This window comes from Rousettus aegyptiacus, unplaced genomic scaffold (assembly GCF_014176215.1).
Source record: "Rousettus aegyptiacus isolate mRouAeg1 unplaced genomic scaffold, mRouAeg1.p scaffold_m13_p_2, whole genome shotgun sequence".
NCBI lineage: Eukaryota > Metazoa > Chordata > Mammalia > Chiroptera > Pteropodidae > Rousettus > Rousettus aegyptiacus.
The window spans coordinates 91881546-91901433 of record NW_023416295.1 but is presented as its reverse complement, the minus strand read 5'-3'; the positions used below and the strand labels follow the sequence as shown (position 1 = coordinate 91901433).

Genomic DNA, 19888 nt, shown 5'->3' with positions numbered 1-19888 from the left:
CCAGTAATCCCTCTTCTGGGTATATATCCAAAGGAAATAAAATCAGGATTCCAAAAAGATATCTGCACTCCCGTGTTCATTACAGTGTTATTCACAATAGCCAAGATACAGAAACAACATAATGCCCTCAACAGAAAAATGGATAAAGAAAAAGTGGTACATACAATGGAATATTATTCAGGCTTAAAAAAAGATGGAAATCCAGCCCTTTGCTACAACGTGGATGGAGTCAGAGGACACCATGCTAAGCAAAGTAAGCCAGACACATATAGACAAATACTATATGTTCTCACTTACAAGGGGAATCTAATAATCAAACTCAGAAGCAGAGTAGAAATGCTAGTTGCCAGGGGCCAGGGAGGGGGAAATGGAAAAATGTTGGTCATAGGGTACAGTTATAGTTAAGGGGGATAAACAAATTCTGGAGATCTAATGTGCAGCATGGTGACTACAGTTCAGTGCTGTATCATACACTTGACATTTTTTGAGGATAGATCTTAAGTGTTGTCACCACACAATCAAAGCCGATAAGTATGTGAGGTGAATGGATATGGCAATTAGCTTGATTGTGGTGATTATTTCACAATGTACATGTATAGCAAAATAACAAGTTGTGCACCTTAAATATATATGATTTTCACTTGTCAATATACCTTAGTAAAACTGGGGTGGGGAGTGGTTAGCAGTGAAGAAGCCAGCTGCTTTGGAATAAGATGCTCCTCTGATGGGCAAGGTCGGTGAGCAGAGATCCTGAGTCAGGATTTATTCATCGCTAGCGTGGGGGCCAAGGGCAGTTCTCGGTGTTAGCAATCAGAACTCCTGTCCCTTCCTCAGAGCTCAGGTATGCTTTGAGAGCCACCGTAGTCATTGGTGCGCCTGGCTGTGCGCCTGGCTGTCCAGCTCTGCTCATGCGGCTGCGCGGAAGGGCCCTGAGCCCGCCGCGGGGCCGAACTCCGGGGTGGGAGCGGGGCGCGCACCTGCGGGCTGCGCGAGAGAGGCCGGCTTGCGCGCGCGGCGGCTCCGCCTCCTGCGGGCTCCCTGGGCGGGAAGCGGAGGCCGCGCGCTATGGCCCGGGCCCCGCAACGCCGGCGCCGCGCCGCGGCCCCGGGAAGCGCCTTGCGCGCCGTGCTGCGCTGCAACCTGCCCCCAGGGGCCCAGCGCGTGGTGGTCTTCGCCGTGCTGGCTCTCCTCGTCCTCATCAACGTCGTGCTAGTCTTCCTGCTGGCCTTCCGCTGATCGCCGCGCCCAGCGCTGCGCGCTCCTCCGGGTGAGCTGCGCGCCCCTAGCGCCGCGGGCCTCTCCTTCCAGCCCCGCTTGGCGCTGTCTGCCCCCTCCCAACGCAGACCTGAGGGGGAGCGGCAGGCAGCCGGGCCTGGCTCCTCGGGCCTCGCACCGACGCCACCCCAGGAAGGCCTGCTGTGCGCGCCTGCTGGTGCGGTCGCGAGGAGACCTGCTGTGGTGACACGTGCCACGACCCTTTCCTCTGTCGTGTGTGTGTGTGTGTGTGTGTGTGTGTGTGTGTGTGTGTGTGTGTGAGAGAGAGAGAGAGAGAGAGAGAGAGAGAGAGAGAGAGAGAGAGAGAGAGAGAGAGAGAGAGTCAGAGAGTCAGAGTCAGAAACTGACTAAAATGGCGCAGCTCGGTGGGTGACTGAAGATGTGGATGCAGCGGTGGCCTGTGCCTCTGCGGTTGTCTGGGAACTGCGTGTGTGACTACCGTGTGAGTGGAACTGGACATGCATGTGTGTGGAAGCGGAGCAGGCTCCCCTGCACATATTACCTGCTTTTCCCACTTTAGGTCTTAACTTTAAGTGGTCTCTGCATGCCCCCACTACAGGCAGAGCCCCGCCTTGCAGTGTGCACTCTGCACAGCCCCCAGCGCTGGCTGTGGAACAGGGCTTGGGGAGCGGAGTTCCTAGACTGTCAGTTGGAATCTTCCACCATCCTGTGCATGTGAGAGAGGAGAAGGTGGAGCAGGGTGGTCGTCAGCGGGCACTTTGAGGCAGAGCCTGGTTTCTCCCGACCTCTCAAAATCTCAGGGGCACAGGAGGGCTCCCTGTACCCTGCCCCTGGTTTATCTTGGTCTTGAACTTTCTCTTCCACTGGGAGAGTCTCCCACTTCTCCCCACATAAACACCCCATACCTCAAAGCCAGCTTCTCCCCACTGCCAAGCCAAGAGCAAGCCATAACCCTCACCCCTTGGCCTGCTGGGGTTGAATCTTTGCTTCCATGCAGCTGCACCTTGGACAGAGCGGGCCTTGAAGGGCTTTTGCCCAGAAACCTGCTCAGTGTGGGCCCTGGGGGGGCGGTATCTGGGCTGTCCTTGAGATAGAATACATCTCTACCCCGTGGAACTACATTGTCTTGGTGATATGACATCAACGGTTAATGTCACTGCTGTAACTCATCAGACTGCTTCCCATTTGTGAATCTATATAAGAGCTTTTCACTCAGCTGGAGCACATTTTTACTGTGGCCCTTGATGGAGACTAAGGTACTGGGATATCAAGGGAGTTACCTATGGCCGTGTGTCTATCAAGTGCCTCTTGCACTGGCAAGGTACTGAGACAAGGAAGTGACAGGCAACTGACCCCTCCCTACCACCACCAACAGCTTCCAGGTGACTGGACAGGGCAGGTATGGGGGCCTGTCCAAAAATATGTAGGGAACTTTGGTCTCTGGGAAGCCCTGTCTCTGTCCCATACCTGTCTGTGCCCTTCCCCACAGCTATGTAGGAAACCATTTGTGTTGGATGGCACCTCTCTGCAAGGGCTGGCAGAATAAAGCAGGAGTAGGAGGCACCAGACCATTTAAGAAGGACTTTAGCTCAGGACTTTCTTGAGGGGAGCTGGGACAGGGGTAGATCTGATTAATATCAGGTGGGAACAACCTGGAACAGGAAACAGTTGCGCAGCTGGGTTGTGTGGATGTGTAAGCGTTACTTCTTCCTGCATCTGCTCTAGCAGTGAGGGCAGCCTCCCATGCTGTCTTAGGGACCTGTGTGTGCAGCTGTTGTGAACTGAGGATGGACAGAATCCACAACCTGTTCTCAGAAGATCAAAGTGTAGGCAGCATATAGTAGTAAGCTGGATGTGTGCTGGCAAATGCATGACAAAAGGGAGTCTTAGAACACCTACTTCTCTCTAGGAGCAAAACTACAAAGCTTAAACATGACGTTTTATTCCCTGCTGGATCCAAACTTCAGTTTACCCAAGAAGGAATGAATCCTTCCATTGTCTGGGTAACTCATCACTCCAAACATACAAATCTTCCTGATTCACGTACTTACCTGAGGTCACACATGCCCTTGATCCTGATGCTCATGCTAACCCATGGTCACACGCTCCCCCTTTCCTGATGCTCACTTATTCCCAGCCACACATGCCTTGTGTCCTGATGCTTCAGTTACTTGTGGTCACACATACCCTCTGTTCTGACGCTCACACTCACCCATGGGCACTGCCACCAGATTCTTATTGGCTCACCCAGACCAGCTTTGAGTACTCTGCTTCTTTCTTGTCCTCAGGCCAAACCCTCAAGGCCTGGCGTCATGGCCTGCTTGTGTGCAGTGTGTACTGCAGCCTGGTCTGTTGAGTGCCTGCTCCCTACATGTAGCAGCCTGGCTCCTCTCATGTGGCCCAATGAATCCTTTTGTCTCACCTTGTCCTTATTGGAGCCAGCTCAAGATCCTGGGCCAGGCATCTCTGCAGAGGAGGACGTGCCTGTGTTAGGTCTTTTTAGCTGGATTGTTGTAGTGGTCCCTTGAGACTTTCAGCCATCCAGGAATAGCCCAGTGCTGTGCCCAGGGTTGCTGGGTAGGCCTCAGGACTCTGCAATCCGTGAGCACCTGCTGCATGTGATAGTAGGTGTACAAATAGGCTGTAAATTATTCTGAAGAGTGGTTTCATCAGGGTTTGGAGCAGATTTCACCACCCCCTCTCCCCAGAAAGCATAAAGAACTGATGGTTTCTGAATAGGCTTGCTCAGGCTCTATCTAGAGAAACGACTCAGTCTAAGTGGGTTCTTGTGCCCAGTCAGCCCACCCACCACCCCTCGCCTTGCCCAGTCGGGGCATGGTGGACACTGTTAGACAGCTAGCAAGGGTGAGACAGACTGGAACTCACTTAGTTGGAGACCCAGCCAGTCCTGTTCAGCCCTGTTTGTGTTTCATTTTGATGTGAGTGTGAGCATGCACACTGTCTGAAAGCACTCAAGGAAGGCCCCACTGGGCCTGAAGTCAAGAGAGTAAACACCTCTGTGGGGGGCAGGGTAGGCAGCTCAACACAGAGGGCCTGTCTGGTGATGCCCGAGGCCAAAGAACCAGCCCATAGCTGTGACTGACAATCAAGGTCACACTTGGTCCCAGCAGAGAGGGATATGGACTTCATCTCCCATGCGGTCCTCTCAGCCCACCCCCATCTTGCACTAAATCCCCAAAGCCATCATTATTCGAGGAGCAGAAACTGAGCCCACATTCCAGGAAAGCAGGTGTCAGCTCAATGGTAAATGGATCTGGAAGCACAAGGGCTGTCTGGGAGGGTGCAGTCTCTCTCCCTCTCAGGGATGTGATGTGAGGTCCATGGCCACTCAGGAGGACAGATCCAGAGAGAAATTAATATAAAGGTTGTTAGCCAGATATAAAGTGGTTGACTTGGTAGCCAAGTGCACAAAAACAATCCAGAGGTATGTATTACAGAGGTAGCAATTGTAAGATGTACCTACCTCTCCCAGAACTAGGGAATAAAGGAAGGAGTTGGAATAATTAGAACTGAGAATCTTGTGGGCTTGGTACCTAGAACTCTGAGGAAGGATGCTGCTTGGCTGGTGTTGATTGTAGGAGAAGTGGGATGCCATGAGACTGGTTCTGCAAGTGTTCAAAAATCTGCAAACTGGATCCAGCTACTGCAGTGGCTGGGCACCACTACACCTGGGTGAAGCAGCGTTATTGCTTGTCAGGTAACGGCAAAGGTACTGGAAGTCTACAAGAAGCCAGCAGAAAGGGGCAAGCCCCTTCTTCCTTCAGCTTTGTGGTACCCTCTAATATCACATTAGGAGACTCTAACAGGGAGCACCTGGCACAACGAAATTCAGCTTGCAGTGCCCTAGCCCCAGTATCATAGAGCACAGCAGAGACAATGGGTAAAACTGAGAGGCAATAGTTACATCACTGGCCCAATGGGGATGGAAGGAAGGTGTGCGCTATACAGGGGAGCGAGTAACATGCTTGACCTTCAGATTCTGTGGCTCACTAAGATTCTAGTGGTCAAGGTCACTTCAGCTTCATCATGAGCCCTGCCAGTCTAGACATGCCCAGGGCATAGCCCTGTTTCTGGAAAAGCATTTGGCTCAGAGGAAGCCTCTGTCTTCTCCTCTGTAACATGAGTCGGGATCCCCCCTTCCCAGGGCTGCTGAGGGTGAGGGGAGAGGGCAGGAGTGCCCTGATCCATGAGGAGGTCCATGGCAGGCAGCCTTACTCCACTGACCTGGCTGTCCATGCCTCTTTCCACAGCTCATCAGCGATGGCAGTGTGGTCTGTGCTGAAGCACTCTGGGACCACGTCACCATGGATGACCAGGAACTGGGTTTCAAAGCTGGGGAAGTCATCGAAGTAATGGATGCCACCAACAGAGAGTGGTGGTGGGGCCGTGTCGCTGATGGCGAGGGCTGGTTTCCAGCCAACTTCGTGCGGGTATGGCACCTGCCTGAGCTTCTCCCTGGCCCATAGAGAGCCAACTGGCTCTGCTCAGAAATGCAAGCCTGAAATTGCTCTGGGCCCGAGGTGCTGGGCATGGACCTCCCACTCATGGCTGTGCAGGGACTGCAGGCTGTTAGCTGGGCAGGTGGGTGTCAGGAAGACCAGCACAGGGAGTTGTGACACAGCCTTCTTCCTCCTGTAGAACCAACACCAACCCCTGCTCCCACCATGCCCTCCAGGGGGCCCCCAAAAGCCAGAGAGAAATGGGTCAGGAATGCAGGTATGTGGATCCCTCTAAGGGAATCCTGCATGTCACACCACCACCACAAATTCAGTTTATGAGGCATTTACTAAACTCCGTGCAGGACATACACCTGAGTCCTTGGTTATAAGTTGCAGCAGCTCTGGGAAAATCACTTACACCTGAGGAAACTAAGGCATTGACAAGTTAAGTCCTTAGCCCAAGAGGTCACAGGAAGAGGACCCAGGTCCTACCTAAGGGGGCTTTTGGATTCCAAAGAAGGAATCCAGGTGCAGACTCCGAAAGGCCAGGCAGAGGGCAGTGGAAAGGAGAGATCCCAGGTTCTGGGGTTCTGTTGTTTCTTCTTCCCAAATTCCCTAGACCAACTTCCAGCTCTGTACCCCAAGCCTTTTCTAGTTATGGGTCAGAGAGCCATTAAGGCCACATCACGGTCCAGTCCACTTTCTTCATGGCCCCTAGAGAACCCAGTATGAACAGGCAGGGATTCAGAAACTACAGTGAGTATTCACTGTTCTAAGTACTGTGCCCAGCACAAGCAGAGTAAGTAAGGTGGGGGGAGAGAGCAGAGCACCCTCGGAAGAGGTGAGGGGTGATCTCAGATGAAACTGACAACAGCAGTCAGACCTGTTGTCCTTGTGTCCAGATGAGCGTTGTTCAAGGGTGGGCAGAGGGGAGTTTCAGTGTGTCTTTTGGGATCTCCGAACCCCAGTTCCCCGCGCCGCTCGCCACCACAGGGATGCAGGGCACTGACCGGCAGTGTTGCCTGCAGCTGCGGGTGAACCAGGACGAGCCTGAGGACTACGAAACACTGCAGGCTGGGGATGGCAGAGCCGAGGATGGTGGGGCCAAGGTACAGAGCAGCAGGGACCAGATGCGCACCAACGTCATCAACGAGATCCTTAGTACCGAGCGGGACTACATCAAGCACCTACGTGACATCTGTGAGGTGAGTCCCGCTGCGCTGTGGGGGATGAGGCAGGGTCCAAAGGCAACCTGACCTTCCCACTCCTGTTCCCAGGGCTACATCAGGCAGTGTCGCAAGCGTGCAGACATGTTCAGCGAGGAACAGCTGCGCACCATCTTTGGAAACATAGAGGATATCTACCGATGCCAGAAAGCCTTCGTAAAGGCGCTGGAGCAGAAGTTCAACAGGGAGCGACCCCACCTGAGCGAGCTGGGTGCCTGCTTCCTGGAGCACGTGAGCCCGCTCAAGCCAGGGCTCTTGGCCCAGCCCACTCACCTCTGCTGGAGGCTTCTCTGCCCATAGCCTGCCCCCTCCCGCCCCCCCACCCCCAACACACGTTGTCTCCAGGCCCCAGTCCACATGTCCGCTGGGAAGTCGACTTGCAGGCTAAAGGCCAGGCAACCTGCTATTCCTTCGCAGACACTTCTAGTTCCCACTCCCTTTCCTGTCCAACTGTTCTCACCTTTTAATACTGTTTTAGAGGTGTCTCTGCTTCTGTGGGGGATAGACCAAGTCAGAGAAGGGTCCTTGGAGCAGGGGGCTGGGTTCAGCCCCAGAAGGGATTTCCCTGGGCCTGAGTAGAGGGCAGAGGTAGGCTGGGCTGCCTTAGGGGCTGTTTGTTCATAGCAGATTGTGTCATACAGTGAGCAAACTGGAATTTTATATGTAACTTACAGGGAGTACTTCCACTCCAAATGCTAACTGCATTAGCCAGGGTTCACTGGACCGGTCTGGGTTAGATGGATGAACCCTTTCTGGCCTTACCCGATAGGGAAGGCACATGTTTTATCCCTCTCCTGTGGCAGTTGTGGTGTTGAACAGAGGATGCCAAGCCCAGGCTAACAGGGACCATGTAGGTTCTTTTCTGGCTACTGCCAGTAGGGGGCCGGGAAGGTCCTGCCACTTTCCAGTGGCAGGAGGAGAACTGGGAAGGGAGACTGGTCTGTCCATGCACAGAAGGGGATGGTGAGTGTCGGATTGGGGTCCAGTTATTCAGCAGGCAAAGTTGTGACTGAAGGAATGGGAACAGGTACTTTATGGACATCCCCTAGTGTGCCATCACTGCAACGCACCACCAGCCAGCAGCTGTTACTGTCCTGTTGACCTAAGTCCATGATGTAATAGGTTACTAAATGGCAGACCTAGTGGATAAAACTTTAAAAAAATAAATAAATAAAGCCAGAACTTCATAAGGAAAAAGGATGCTGGATCAAGAATGAAAACTCGGAAGCACAGCCATAGACCCCTGGCATCCATTTAATCTCTCTTAATACAGCTCTCTCTCCTTTATGGCCTTGATAGCCCTTCTTTATTAGTATCATTGATTTCACGCAATGATATACATTCAAAATACCTTCTGAGGGCCCTGTTGAGAAAGGTGGGTGGTGACAGGGGTATTCACATACCAGAGTTTTCAGAGGCATTTTATGTCCCTGAGCTGATTTCTGGTAGCTTATCTCATATATAGTAGATATATAGTAGGTAGACCGAGCATGGGCCCCCTGAGCCCAGCTCCTAGATGAAACAAAGAAGTTCCCTGCCTCCCTCCGCACAAGTGCAGGGTTGCCTAGGAGAGATGTCCATCCTAACCTCCAGCTATACCCCACAGCAAGCAAACTTCCAGATCTACTCAGAGTATTGCAACAACCACCCCAATGCTTGCGTCGAGCTCTCCCGGCTCACCAAGCTCAGCAAATACGTGTACTTCTTTGAGGCCTGCCGGCTGCTGCAAAAGATGATCGACATCTCCCTAGATGGCTTCCTGCTGACCCCAGTGCAGAAGATCTGCAAGTACCCTCTGCAGCTGGCCGAGCTGCTCAAGTATACACACCCCCAACACAGGTAGGAGGCTGTGAGGGAGGGACAGCAACCTGAGGCTCCTTACACCTCAGGTCAGCTAGTTTGTTGAGTACTCTTAGTGTGCTGGGCACTGCTATAGGCACTGGGGTGATAGCACAGAGTAAAACCATCCGTTCTCTTGAGAGTTATCATTGGGGTGAGGGAAGAGGGCAAAAATAGGATATTATGTTCTGCTCTGACATTTATGAAAAAGATGGGGGTATGCACTGATAGGTGAAGAAATTGACAGTCCAAGGGGCACAGCCCCAGAGGAACGCAGCTCCACAAGGGGCTCCAGAAGGCTGCCATACCTTCTGTATTCTCCATCTCAAAGCCCTCTTCTTTGTTCTGTCCCAGGGATTTCAAGGATGTGGAAGCTGCCTTATATGCCATGAAGAATGTGGCCCAGCTTATCAATGAACGGAAACGGAGACTTGAAAACATCGACAAGATTGCTCAGTGGCAGAGCTCCATAGAGAACTGGGAGGTGAGGGTCTGACATCCCCAGAAAATACCCTGGGGCTTGGATGCCTGCTTTAAAAGCATACTTGCCCCTGAAAAATCTAGGTGGGAGCTAGGGTGGAGAGCCATGCTCCTGGAGCTAGCAAATAGGAGCTGGTGATCCACGTGAGCATGGAGCTCCAAGCACTTAGTACTGTCTCTCAGAGCAGACCTAGTGGCCTCTTCTCAGTGAAGAGTGCAGAGGGGAGGGAGGAGCTGACTTGTGTTACAGAGCCACAAAAGGGAAATAAGATGCTGCTCCCAAAGAGAAACTAGCCTGCCTAGCAAGAGTGGCTGTTGCTCTGCTGTTAGGGGATAGTCCAGAGCTCCAAGTTTTAGTTAACTACTGGGACTCCCAACAGAAGGGTTCAGGTCTGCCCCAGAACCACCTAAAAATGGATCACCACCAGTCAGAGCTCTTGGTTCCATTTACCTGGCTTGCACACTCCCCTTGTATCTCCCAACCTGCCTTCTAAGGCAGCATGGAGGCCTGAACTAATGGTGACGTTCGTGTTCTCCAGAGGAATGCCTGTGCTGTCCTCTCTACTGCAACCCACCAGCCACAAAATATTATGAAAATAGGTTCCTGGCCCTCACTCTAGAAATACAGAATAAGAATCCCTGTGGATTTTTATTTTTTGTCTTCCTGGAAGTTGGTTCTGGGGCCCAACCCTGGCTACAAATTCATTTATCCCCAATTGAATGGCTGCCAACTCTTGGCTATGGTTTGCATTTTCCAGGAGGAAGCCAAAGAGGGCAGGGCTTAGTTTGAAAGTCTGAAGAATGATGATGGGTCTTCAGGTACTAAAGAAGGTACTAAAAGAAGACCCTTTAAGACTGGCCTCAGAGGTGACCTCCAGCCAGGTCTAATTCTCTAGGGCAGCAGCATCCATTCAAAGTATCATGTGAGCCACATGGGGAATTTTACATGTTCTAGTAGCCATCTTAAGAGAAAAAAAAACAGGTGAAACTAATGTGTTATTTAACTCATATCCAAAATGTCATTTCAACATGTGATCAACATAAATATCACTTGTAAAATATTTCGCATTCTTTATTTTGTACTACATCTTCAAAATCAATGTGCATTTTATGTACATGACATCTCAATAGAGGTGTCCTATTTTGCAAAGACAACCAACTGATGGGTCAAACCACCTTTTTATTCCCAAGCCCTCACTGCCCTACCACTTCCTTGGGCTTCAAGAGCAACCCTTCCCTTTATGGCCTGCTGCTTGCTGCAAACTCTGGCAGAGTGGGGGCCACAAACAGTCAGAGCCAGTGACAAAGCAATGATGGATGCAGGGTGTAGAGCCCAGCTGAGGGGGCTTCCTCTTAGCTCCAGGGCTGGGGCATTTAGCTCATTGCTCTTCTTGGGGTCCCCCAGGGGGAAGATCTCCTTCTCAGGAGCTCGGAACTCATCTACTCGGGGGAGCTGACTCGTGTTACCCAGCCACAAGCCAGGAGCCAGCAGAGGATGTTTTTTCTCTTTGACCACCAGCTTATCTACTGTAAGAAGGTACCAGAGTTGTTCTTCCCTGCTGGACAGCCTGTTTAGAGCAGGACTGGAGAGTGAAAAGGGTCTAGGTGCAGCTGCCCAGAGAAAAATTGCCACACACAGGCAGTTCCTTCCTAGGAGCCCTGAGTACAGCAGGCCTTTCCCTGGTTAGGCCCTTAGGGCCAGGATAAGGGTGGCTCTCTGCAGAGTGAGCCTGGTAGCCCAGGGCCCAGTGCTGTTGAAAACACCCTCCTTCCCTTCCTGACCTATCCCACCTAACTTCTTAAGCCACTTCTCCCCCTATAACTTTTAGCTTCCCCTCCCCACTCCAGGAGTCCTCTGTTCCAGCAGCTTCGCTGTGCTCTCTGTGCTGCTAGTTTCTACTCTTTCAAACCATGGCCCAAGTGGCCCAATCCAGAAGCCCTCTTGACATGACTGCTGGCTCTGGGCCTGGCCCTCATATACATGGTGCACCCCTCTGCTGTGCAGTATGGGCCCTGGCCCATTGTCTTCTTCCATGGCTGACTCTCAATGAAACTACAGGTGGCTTAAAGACCCCCAGGCCAGCCAGTAACTTAACTGAATGAGTGAGGCTCTTCATCATAGGTTTTTGGCACAGTCGGGGTCCGTTCCAGGCTTACTCTGCCTTCATGAGCTCATCATCTACTGGGAAGATGGGTATATGGTTCACCAGCCCAGTGAGAGAGACAGGGCCTTGGACATGGTCAAGAGAACAGTTTGGGCTAGGGAGGGGCCTGATAAGCAGGCTGGGCCAGCAGCTCACACCATCTCTGGCAGGACCTTCTCCGCCGTGACGTGCTGTACTATAAGGGCCGAGTGGACATGGATGGCCTAGAGGTGGTGGATCTAGAGGATGGGAAGGACAGAGACCTCCACATGAGCGTCAAGAATGCCTTCCGGCTATACGGTAGCACAACAGGAGAGAGTCACCTGCTGTGTGCTAGGAAGATTGAACAGAAGCAGCGCTGGCTCAAGGCCTTTGCCAGGGAGAGGGAGCAGGTACGGCTGGACCAGGAAACAGGTGAGACCCCACTCAGCTTTGCTTCACTCAGGGCCCACCAGACATCCTCGCCCCTGAATGCAAGATCAGGACAACCAGAGACTGAGACAGCCTGTCTCATAGCCCAAGGGCCTCAGGGTTTGGTGAGGCTCCAAGGCACCGCTTGGTTTCAGCCCCAGGGCATGGGTCTATTGGCATAGTGGGGGGTTTGCTTCCACCAGGGCCCCGAAGGGTGAGGCCCTCTGCTCAGTTGCAGGGACCTGGGAGAGCATCTTTTTAGCACAAGCCCTGGGAGAACAGTGAAATGGGAAGTGAGACTGGCCTGCAGAAGCCTGTCCCACCCGCATGAGGTTATCTCCTCACTGATTCCTCTCTTGTCCATGTGCCCCGATCCTCACAGTCAGCAATGACCAAGTTGCCTCTTGGCCTGGGAAAATATCTCCACCACAATGGAGAGAAAGGATACTAGGCACTGGACATAACAGGGATCAAACGAGAGATGGGGTAGGGCAAGAGAGGATGTGGAGAGGGCCCCAAGAGGGACACCAGAGTACTGCCTCTACCTGGCTGGCCAAGGCAGCTGGCTGAGCAGGGCTTGAGTCCCTACAGCGTGATGGGCCCTGAGCATTGTGCGAGGTACAGGGCACACAGTGCACTGCACCAGTGCCAAGAAGCACGAGGCAAGAGGACCATGGGCAGGGGATGAGTGGGAGGTGTAAGAGCAGCCAAGTCTTCACAGGGAAGTGGGGATCTCATTTGTGCCCCTCCCTCCCAGGCTTCTCCATTACCGAGGTGCAGAGGAAGCAGGCCATGCTGAATGCCAGCAAGCAGCAGGCGGCTAGGAAGCCAAAAGGTAAGCAGGTGGTAGTCCCAGCTCCACCCACAGCAGCCCAGCCCTAGTGATGATCAAACCCCTCTTGGACCCCAAAGCAAAGCCAGCTAGCACGTGGGTTTTCAGTTACCCACTGCCCTTTGCCTTTTTTCCCCAAAGGTTAGCAATAAGGGGCCACCAGTAACAAAACTTGTGGTATTATGCAGTTGAGATTCTTGCTGTTGATCCCCCTCAGACTCCCCAGAACAGCACCATTAGTGGCAGTGCTCACTTTCCCAGGCAAGCCTGCTTTCTGGCAGACATCTTCACAATCGCCTGGCAAGGAGCTCACATCTTCATTCTACAGAGACATGGTCAGTGCCTTGCACAGTCTGTGCTATGGGAAATCTCAGGGCCCCATACCTTCCCAGCCCCCTTGCCATCCTCTGCAGGCCCCAGGAGAGCAGCCCCACAGGAAGCAAGTTCCTTACCATGGGTGCCTTGGGACAGACCCTATTCCAGTCTGCCCTGTGCCACCGGCATGTATATAACCCTTGCTGTCTTTTCTTATTTAGCATTCAGCCGACCCTACTATCTGACACGCCAGAAGCACCCAGCACTGACTGCCAGCCTGCCCCAGCAACAGGTGTTGGTGCTGGCAGAGCCCAAGCGGAAGCCGTCCACCTTCTGGCACAGCATTAGCCGGCTGGCGCCCTTCCGCAAGTAAGCCTATGCCTCACCCAACAGCACTGTCTGGATCTGCCCTGCCACTGAGCCTCCAGCTTTTCCTCCCCAAGGCATCCAGTCCTCTCTGCTGTTCAGTTAACTGGAAGTGAGCAGGCCTGAGCAAGGGAATGGCTCTGCCACTAGTATGTACCAGCTCTGCATCCCTGTTCTCAGTTCTTCCTCACTATTGGTACACTGAAGATACCAAATGGAGGGAGATACCATAGCACAGGAACCTCCCGCTACCATCTGGACCTCTGTGTGGACTCCTAGGAGCCACAGCTCAGAACCACCAGTCAGGCAAACATGTGACTGGCCACTTCAGACTTGCTTCTTTGAACAGCATCCCTCCTGTCTCTGGGCAGGAGGCCATCTGCCTGCCACCATTTGGAAAGCTGGGCTGTGTGCCCCTCTGTCCTCCAATTCTCCTTCAGGCGCCCAGCTGGCGATGCCAGGCAGCTGGTATTCCTGGAGCATGGGAACCAGGAATTCCATGCACATCTGGCCCCAGAGCCCACCCATTTCACCTCCTAGTCCCTCTGTAGGCACTTTTAGCTGCTGGACACCCTCTTGTGCTGTGTTTATAGTGGAAAAAAAACATTGTCAGCTACATACTTCCATCACTACTGTCTACACGTAGCTGTGTGTTGACTCCAGAAACTGGTCTCGTTTTTTTGTTTAGATTTTGTTTTTCTAACAATGGAGAAAAAGGATTGTTAGTAATACAGGAAGACTGCCTTATCCTAAATGAGTGTGAGAAGCCATAAAGACTGAATTCTGTGGCCCAACATCCAAGACTGACTCATTCACCCAGAGGCAGGTGGGCACGTGAGTTGGAGGGAAGCCCATATCTCACCTAGATGAGGGGCACCGATGAGTGCAGCCAGGGCCTGGCTTTTGGATGCACAGCACAAGCTGCCCCTCTAGCCTATGGGAATTCAGTAGCATGTGGTCACTCTTGCACTATACCTTCTCCAAGCCAGAAACTACATTTACTTTCATAAAGAAACTTGTGAAAAAAACACCTGGCTGCTAGCCCTTGTTTTCTGTTGGTCTGCATTTTCTCCTCTGTATGCCCACCCTTCCATGTCTGTATCTGTCTCTGCCTCAGGCCTTCTGTTAACCTGGAGGAAGGAGCTCAGCAGTGCCCAGAGGTGGGGTTGGGGGCTCACCTAATTGACACCATGCCTCAGGGCTTTGGAGAGAGGCTAAGGTGGTCAGGCTCAGTGGCTCCAAGCAGCTAGGACAGACAGGATGGGGTCTGGGAGCTGTCCAGGTGTGGGTTCCAGCTGGCTCAGACCCTCCCTGCCCCTAGGGCCTGGAACCCCACTCCTTCCCTGACTACTCCCAGTCTTTATTTAGCTGAAGTTAGCAAACTGAGTTTGGGGGACAGGCAGTGTATAATCTTTCTGGGTCTCATCATCTTCCTTAGTGAAAGCGGGAACAATGGTCTTCCCAGGACTAAAGGATGAACAATGATCATCCCAGGACCAAAGTGGCTTCCTTCCCCTTCCCACCTGAGGAAACATTCCCCACAACCTGCTGGCTCCATATAATTTTACACACTGCCAAGATCAAGAGGGCATGGCTTGAGGTGGGAGGCAGCTGAGTACCACAAAGGCCTCTGCCAGAAATCCCTAGATTTCCTAATGAGAGAAGCTACCCCACCTCCCAGCTGGGCAAACTACCTTGAGACAAAACCTGTAAGGGAAAAATGAAAACCAACATATGCAACACGAGTCAATCTTTATTGAAAACTGTAGTATTAATACATAACAACTCTTGTTACAATAAACGTGCTTTTAAGAATTTTAAATCTGAGCTCATCTACTCATCAGATTGCATAAAAAGTTAAAATAGTATGAATTTATACATAATGGACCTGGCTCAGGATGGATGTTTCATTCCTCTTTATTGACTGACACCTAAGTTCAATGCAGAGGTGAGGGATGCCTTTAACGCTGGAAGACAACGCTGACGTAAGCTTTAAAATGTACCAAGAGAATGGTCTAAAAAACACAATATTTAAAAATCATTTTAAAAAATGTTTTAAGGGACCATTTCCTAGTCAGTCACAACTCATGTGGCTACTTGGATCTTCTCCTTCGAGTGGCTGTCAGGGTGCACAGAAGTCCCGGCCTCAGATCCAGCCAGACTATTCACTCCTTTGCACAAGGACCCCGGGAGACTCCAACAGGATTCAGGAGGCCAAGATGAGCTCCCTGTCATCTCCAACACAGCAATCCTGGAGCATACCATCTCCTGCAGCTCATTCGAGTTCCCTGGACATGGATCCCCGCCTCTCCTATCCCCGTCCCGAGTTGACTTTAGTTCTGGGAACTTATATGAAGTGACCCCACAGGTCTTCTGTTCTTCAAATGAATTGGGTGGGGAAAGAAACAAATCCTCTGAAACATGTAAGATATAAACTTTGCAAATTTCTACCTGAAAAGATCGGACCCTCCTCTGCAGTCTACTCAAATATGCTGCACTTTCAGAAAGCTCAGGTTGAGTAATAAACAGCTCAGGGACACGCACGCACGCACGCACGCACGAGATAAGCCCAAGAAGAGAGCTAAGCAGTCTGTCCTTCCCCTAAGCCAGCCACACTCCACTTTACAGACCCGAGCCCCCCAGAAAGCACCAGAGAAGAACCAGAAGTTGCCTCCCACCTCAAGCCATGCACCCTTAAATCTGCCCTTGTGCCCGCTGGAGAGTGTCAGACAAGTGTCCTGTGCTGTCTGGGCAATGCCCAGGTTGGTGATGACTGGGGTGTCCAGCTTTGAGCTGCCAGATGGAGAAAGGGTGGCCTATCTGCTCAGAGTAATATTGTTTCCAAATGTTTGCAAAGGACAGGGAAAATCTGGATTCCCTTTTTAAAGTAGACCCCGATATTGATGTGGCTGGTGCTGGTGTGTGCTGTCCTTTTACCCCACTGGCAGGCACATTCACAGACACCCATGTGGGAGCAACAATGCCATATATTTGCATATCCAAAGTGCCTTAAGAATATATTTCCTCTCATTATTGAAGTCATGATGCCACCAGAGAGAGTCAGGTGCTGTCTGTCCAGCTGAGAAGAGCAGGATGCTTAATAACCAGGAGCCCAGCCCAAGCCCCAGGACCTCCCCCAATCTTCTTTTTGCATTGCATTTAGAAACATTCACAGAGTAGCAGCGGGTAGGCCTAATAACAAAACCAACAAGAATGTTCTCAAAAGATTTAACACAAGAGACAGAAAAGGTTCTGGAAGCGCCCCCATGCCTGTTACAACAAATGACCCTGGCCGTGAAGTTGGCCTCCCTAGGCAGTAAGCTGATGGGATCATTGCTCACTCATTGCCAAACATTCACTCATCCGACCCAGATCCAAGTAAGATTTCCATAAGCAAAGGAATGGACCTCCTAAACTTTAGGGGAGAGGCTGTAAAATAAAAAAGAATTTTAAATATCCATGATGACATGCATGTTTAAAGGAATTAGGTCCTTTGCTTGCCTGCTTCAACTTCTAAAAGAGCTATAATTCAGCTGAAAGACTCTCAAATAGGCATGTCATACACACACACAAAAAAACAAAATTTATATGTTCCACTACTGCATTTGGGATATTAAATTATGCAACTTTATCACAGGACTTCTATTCCTTAATTTACTGGAAGGAATTTAAAATGCTCCTAAAATTACAACCTATGATAGTCTTACGATTCATATCTCCAGATTCTTAAAGGCTAGACAAGATCTACCTTTCACCATATTTGATAGCTGATGTCCTGATGTTATCAAAGTTGAAAGTGTTCCATAACATGAAAGCATTGATAAAGTCTCCCAGCTCAACCTGACGAAAGGAAAAAAAAGATTTTAAAAAAATTATAGGAAAAAAGTATTTATGAAGCTAATGTAAATGGACAGAAATGCAACTCGCTCTTCTCTCTTGAAAACACCGTTTCACATTCAGTGCTCATGAAAACTCACCTGTGTGTGCCAAGTCTTAAGCAAACCTAAAGAAACAGTCTATGTGTTCTTATAGCTTCTTCCTGAATTCAAACGACTCCACCCTTTACAGGTAGTCTTGTGAGTGTATGTGTTTTCCCATTTTGTTGTTTGGGGCTTTTTTAAAAGCATACACTAAAATAATGTTTTCTCCTATCTACTACACTAAACTGGGAAAACTGACTTCTCTGTTACTTGGTCAGTTCAGCCCCTGGGACCCTTAGAACCTATCAAAATTACAAACTATCCACTATACAGATGGAATTACCAACACAGAATTTAAGAAATGGACAAACTGTGTGCCTTGGGTAGATGGCCGCTGTGCCCGTGTGCACACACACACACGTTAAGTGCTCATGAAGCAATTTAAAGTACTTATCAGTAAAAACTATGTTAATAGACGTTAGGAACAGGTAAACTTTACAGTGATCCATGCAAAAATATTCCTAAACTTCTTATAAAATAAAATGTGGGGAAAAAAGTATAAAGAGTACTTACTATAAAAAATAAGGTTACCAAAGGCTCAGGGGTCAGGGGTCCCACTCACCAACCAAAGCTGAATGTCAAACCAGAGTTATAGTCCTGACCTAGCTGCCAGAGACATAAGAGTAGGGTCCCATCCCCAACCAAAGTCCACAGAACTTGAAATGATGGGGTGGAAAAGGAGAAAACACATCCCCACCCTGCCTGACAGACTGCTGAGAGGGGACGAACCCTCCTTCCTTTCCCCCTCTGAAAACAACTCTGAGAACAACTCACTCCCATCAACACGAGTTGGGCACATTTAGGCAAAAAAAAAAAAAAAAAAAAAGAAAGAAAAAAAAATCCTCAATTTCTTATGTACAATATTCATATTTTAAACACAAAATCTTTTCCATAATAAATCTTGGCAGGCAAATGCATTCTGGTGCTGCCTGGCACTTTCCTGTCCAGAACCTGCTTTGTGCTGAGCACCCTCATCTGCAAGAAGAGATGGCAAAAGAAGTTCCCAGGCAACAGGCATCAGTCTTTCCCTCGCATCGCCTCCACACCTGTCTCCAGAGAGTCTCAGACGCTTAAGTCCCCATCAGGTAGACAGGCCCAAATACAGCTGTGGCCCTAACTCACTACAAAAAGCAATCAATTTCAAATCAGGTTTTGTTCCCTTTTAGTAGTTCTTAATTATACAACTTTCTTCAGAACAGAGCTGAAATATTTGCCCTTCTTTGTAGGGGTAAAAACAGCAATGCTTGTATATGTTTTTAGCTGACTCAAACATTTCTTAGAAAAGAAAAGGAATGATTTTCTAAGCTAAATCAAGGAAAGGCCAAGACCTCCTCCAAGTGAAGCTGTTTCTCCTTCGCATATCTTCCATCCCAGAAAAATTCAGTTCTACATAAGTTTTTCCAATAAAGACATAGAACACAGCATCTCTACCCGTAAGAGATTTGTAATGAAAATTTAGATAGCAATTCAGAAAAAAACTGCTTTACTTAATAGACAATCTGCCTCTTGCCCCTAAATGTACTAGCCACAGAACCTGAATCTTTCACAATAATCTTTAAGAATGTCCACATCACACTGACTCCACAAGCCTAAATGGACAGACAGCGATGCCCTTTAACCTGGCATCACCCAAAGCAGCTGCTGCCCTCCCCACACTCTCCCTGCCCCTGCCACTCCCTCCCGGTGCAGTCAGTGCAACAGAAACCGATGGTTAAAAACTTGAATTTCGTGTTTCCAACTGGCAACCCACATCAACCCCAAAAGGTTGAAGAATCGCCTAAGAGATTCTAGATGCTCGATGAAGAAATTCACTTTAACACTTACGACTTTAAGACTGCATACATTACAACACTGCATTAGTGATACAAGTTGTAAAATACTTTTCCATTCCTTTGGATTTTGCATATGATGGTTTTTGCATCAGTTAGTGCAGGTAGTTTGAGCAAGCTTTGTTTTTGTGTTTTTATAAACATGCATTCAACTAGATATGATTTCAGAATACATTAATACTCTCTTTTTATCATTACAGGTAGCTAAAAAATTGCCAGGCAGCCCCAAAAGAGGATTTGCTTTAAGACCAACCCAGAGTCTGCTGGAGACTAATGGTGCTGAGATGTGCTGGGCTGGGCTGCAGTAGTGTTTAGCTAAGTGTTGAGAGCATTAAGAAGAAAAGTCCTGGTTGGAGGCACGAGGCCTGCAGCACCAGCTGTGGAATATCCATGATGTGACTGCACAGCTCCATCCTCAAACCTGGGTGGGGGGAAAAAGACAGACAGTCAGACAGTGCTCTTTTGGCACAGCTGCTCTGAAAAGGAGGCATTATGACTTGTCGAGGATGAAATCCACAAGAACCAGAAAGGGCAGCAGAAAGAAAAGTCACTGTTCCTGAATCCTGTGGACCTCACAGAGACTTCCAGTTACAACCAGAATGTTATTTCCTGCAGGAGGCAGCTACATGAAATCAACCGTATAGCATACACAGCAAGTGTACAAACAATACACACAAAAATTTGAACACTGCACTGCCTTTGGATGGATAGTCAGGTAGCATTTTTCTCATTAGTGCTTTAATTGTGATAGATTTGCCATTCTCAAGAGT

The 19888-nt window shown here is 50.0% G+C and overlaps 2 protein-coding genes across 14 annotated transcripts in view; one reads left to right on the top strand and one right to left on the bottom strand.

Moving 5' to 3' along the window:
* Positions 1-15131, top strand: part of ARHGEF4 (Rho guanine nucleotide exchange factor 4) — a 240455-nt gene extending 225324 nt beyond the window's left edge. For 2 of the 7 annotated variants that reach the window (XM_016125237.2, XM_036235976.1), the window contains 9 exons: positions 5508-5687; positions 6725-6901; positions 6974-7153; positions 8529-8761; positions 9116-9245; positions 10647-10778; positions 11556-11799; positions 12554-12631; positions 13165-15131. In XM_016125237.2, the coding sequence (XP_015980723.2) occupies positions 5508-5687; positions 6725-6901; positions 6974-7153; positions 8529-8761; positions 9116-9245; positions 10647-10778; positions 11556-11799; positions 12554-12631; positions 13165-13316 (1506 nt within the window). In that variant the 3' untranslated portion in view covers positions 13317-15131. The other 5 variants (XM_016125255.2, XM_036235977.1, XM_036235975.1 and 2 more) reach the window with 5 other exon arrangements.
* The window catches only part of FAM168B (family with sequence similarity 168 member B), a 59800-nt gene continuing 54956 nt past the window's right edge, over positions 15045-19888 (bottom strand). For all 7 annotated transcript variants that reach the window (XM_016125282.2, XM_016125292.2, XM_016125264.2 and 4 more), the window contains one exon: positions 15045-19539. The gene's annotated coding sequence lies outside the window, so the exon portion shown is untranslated. The remainder of the gene's footprint in view (positions 19540-19888) is intronic.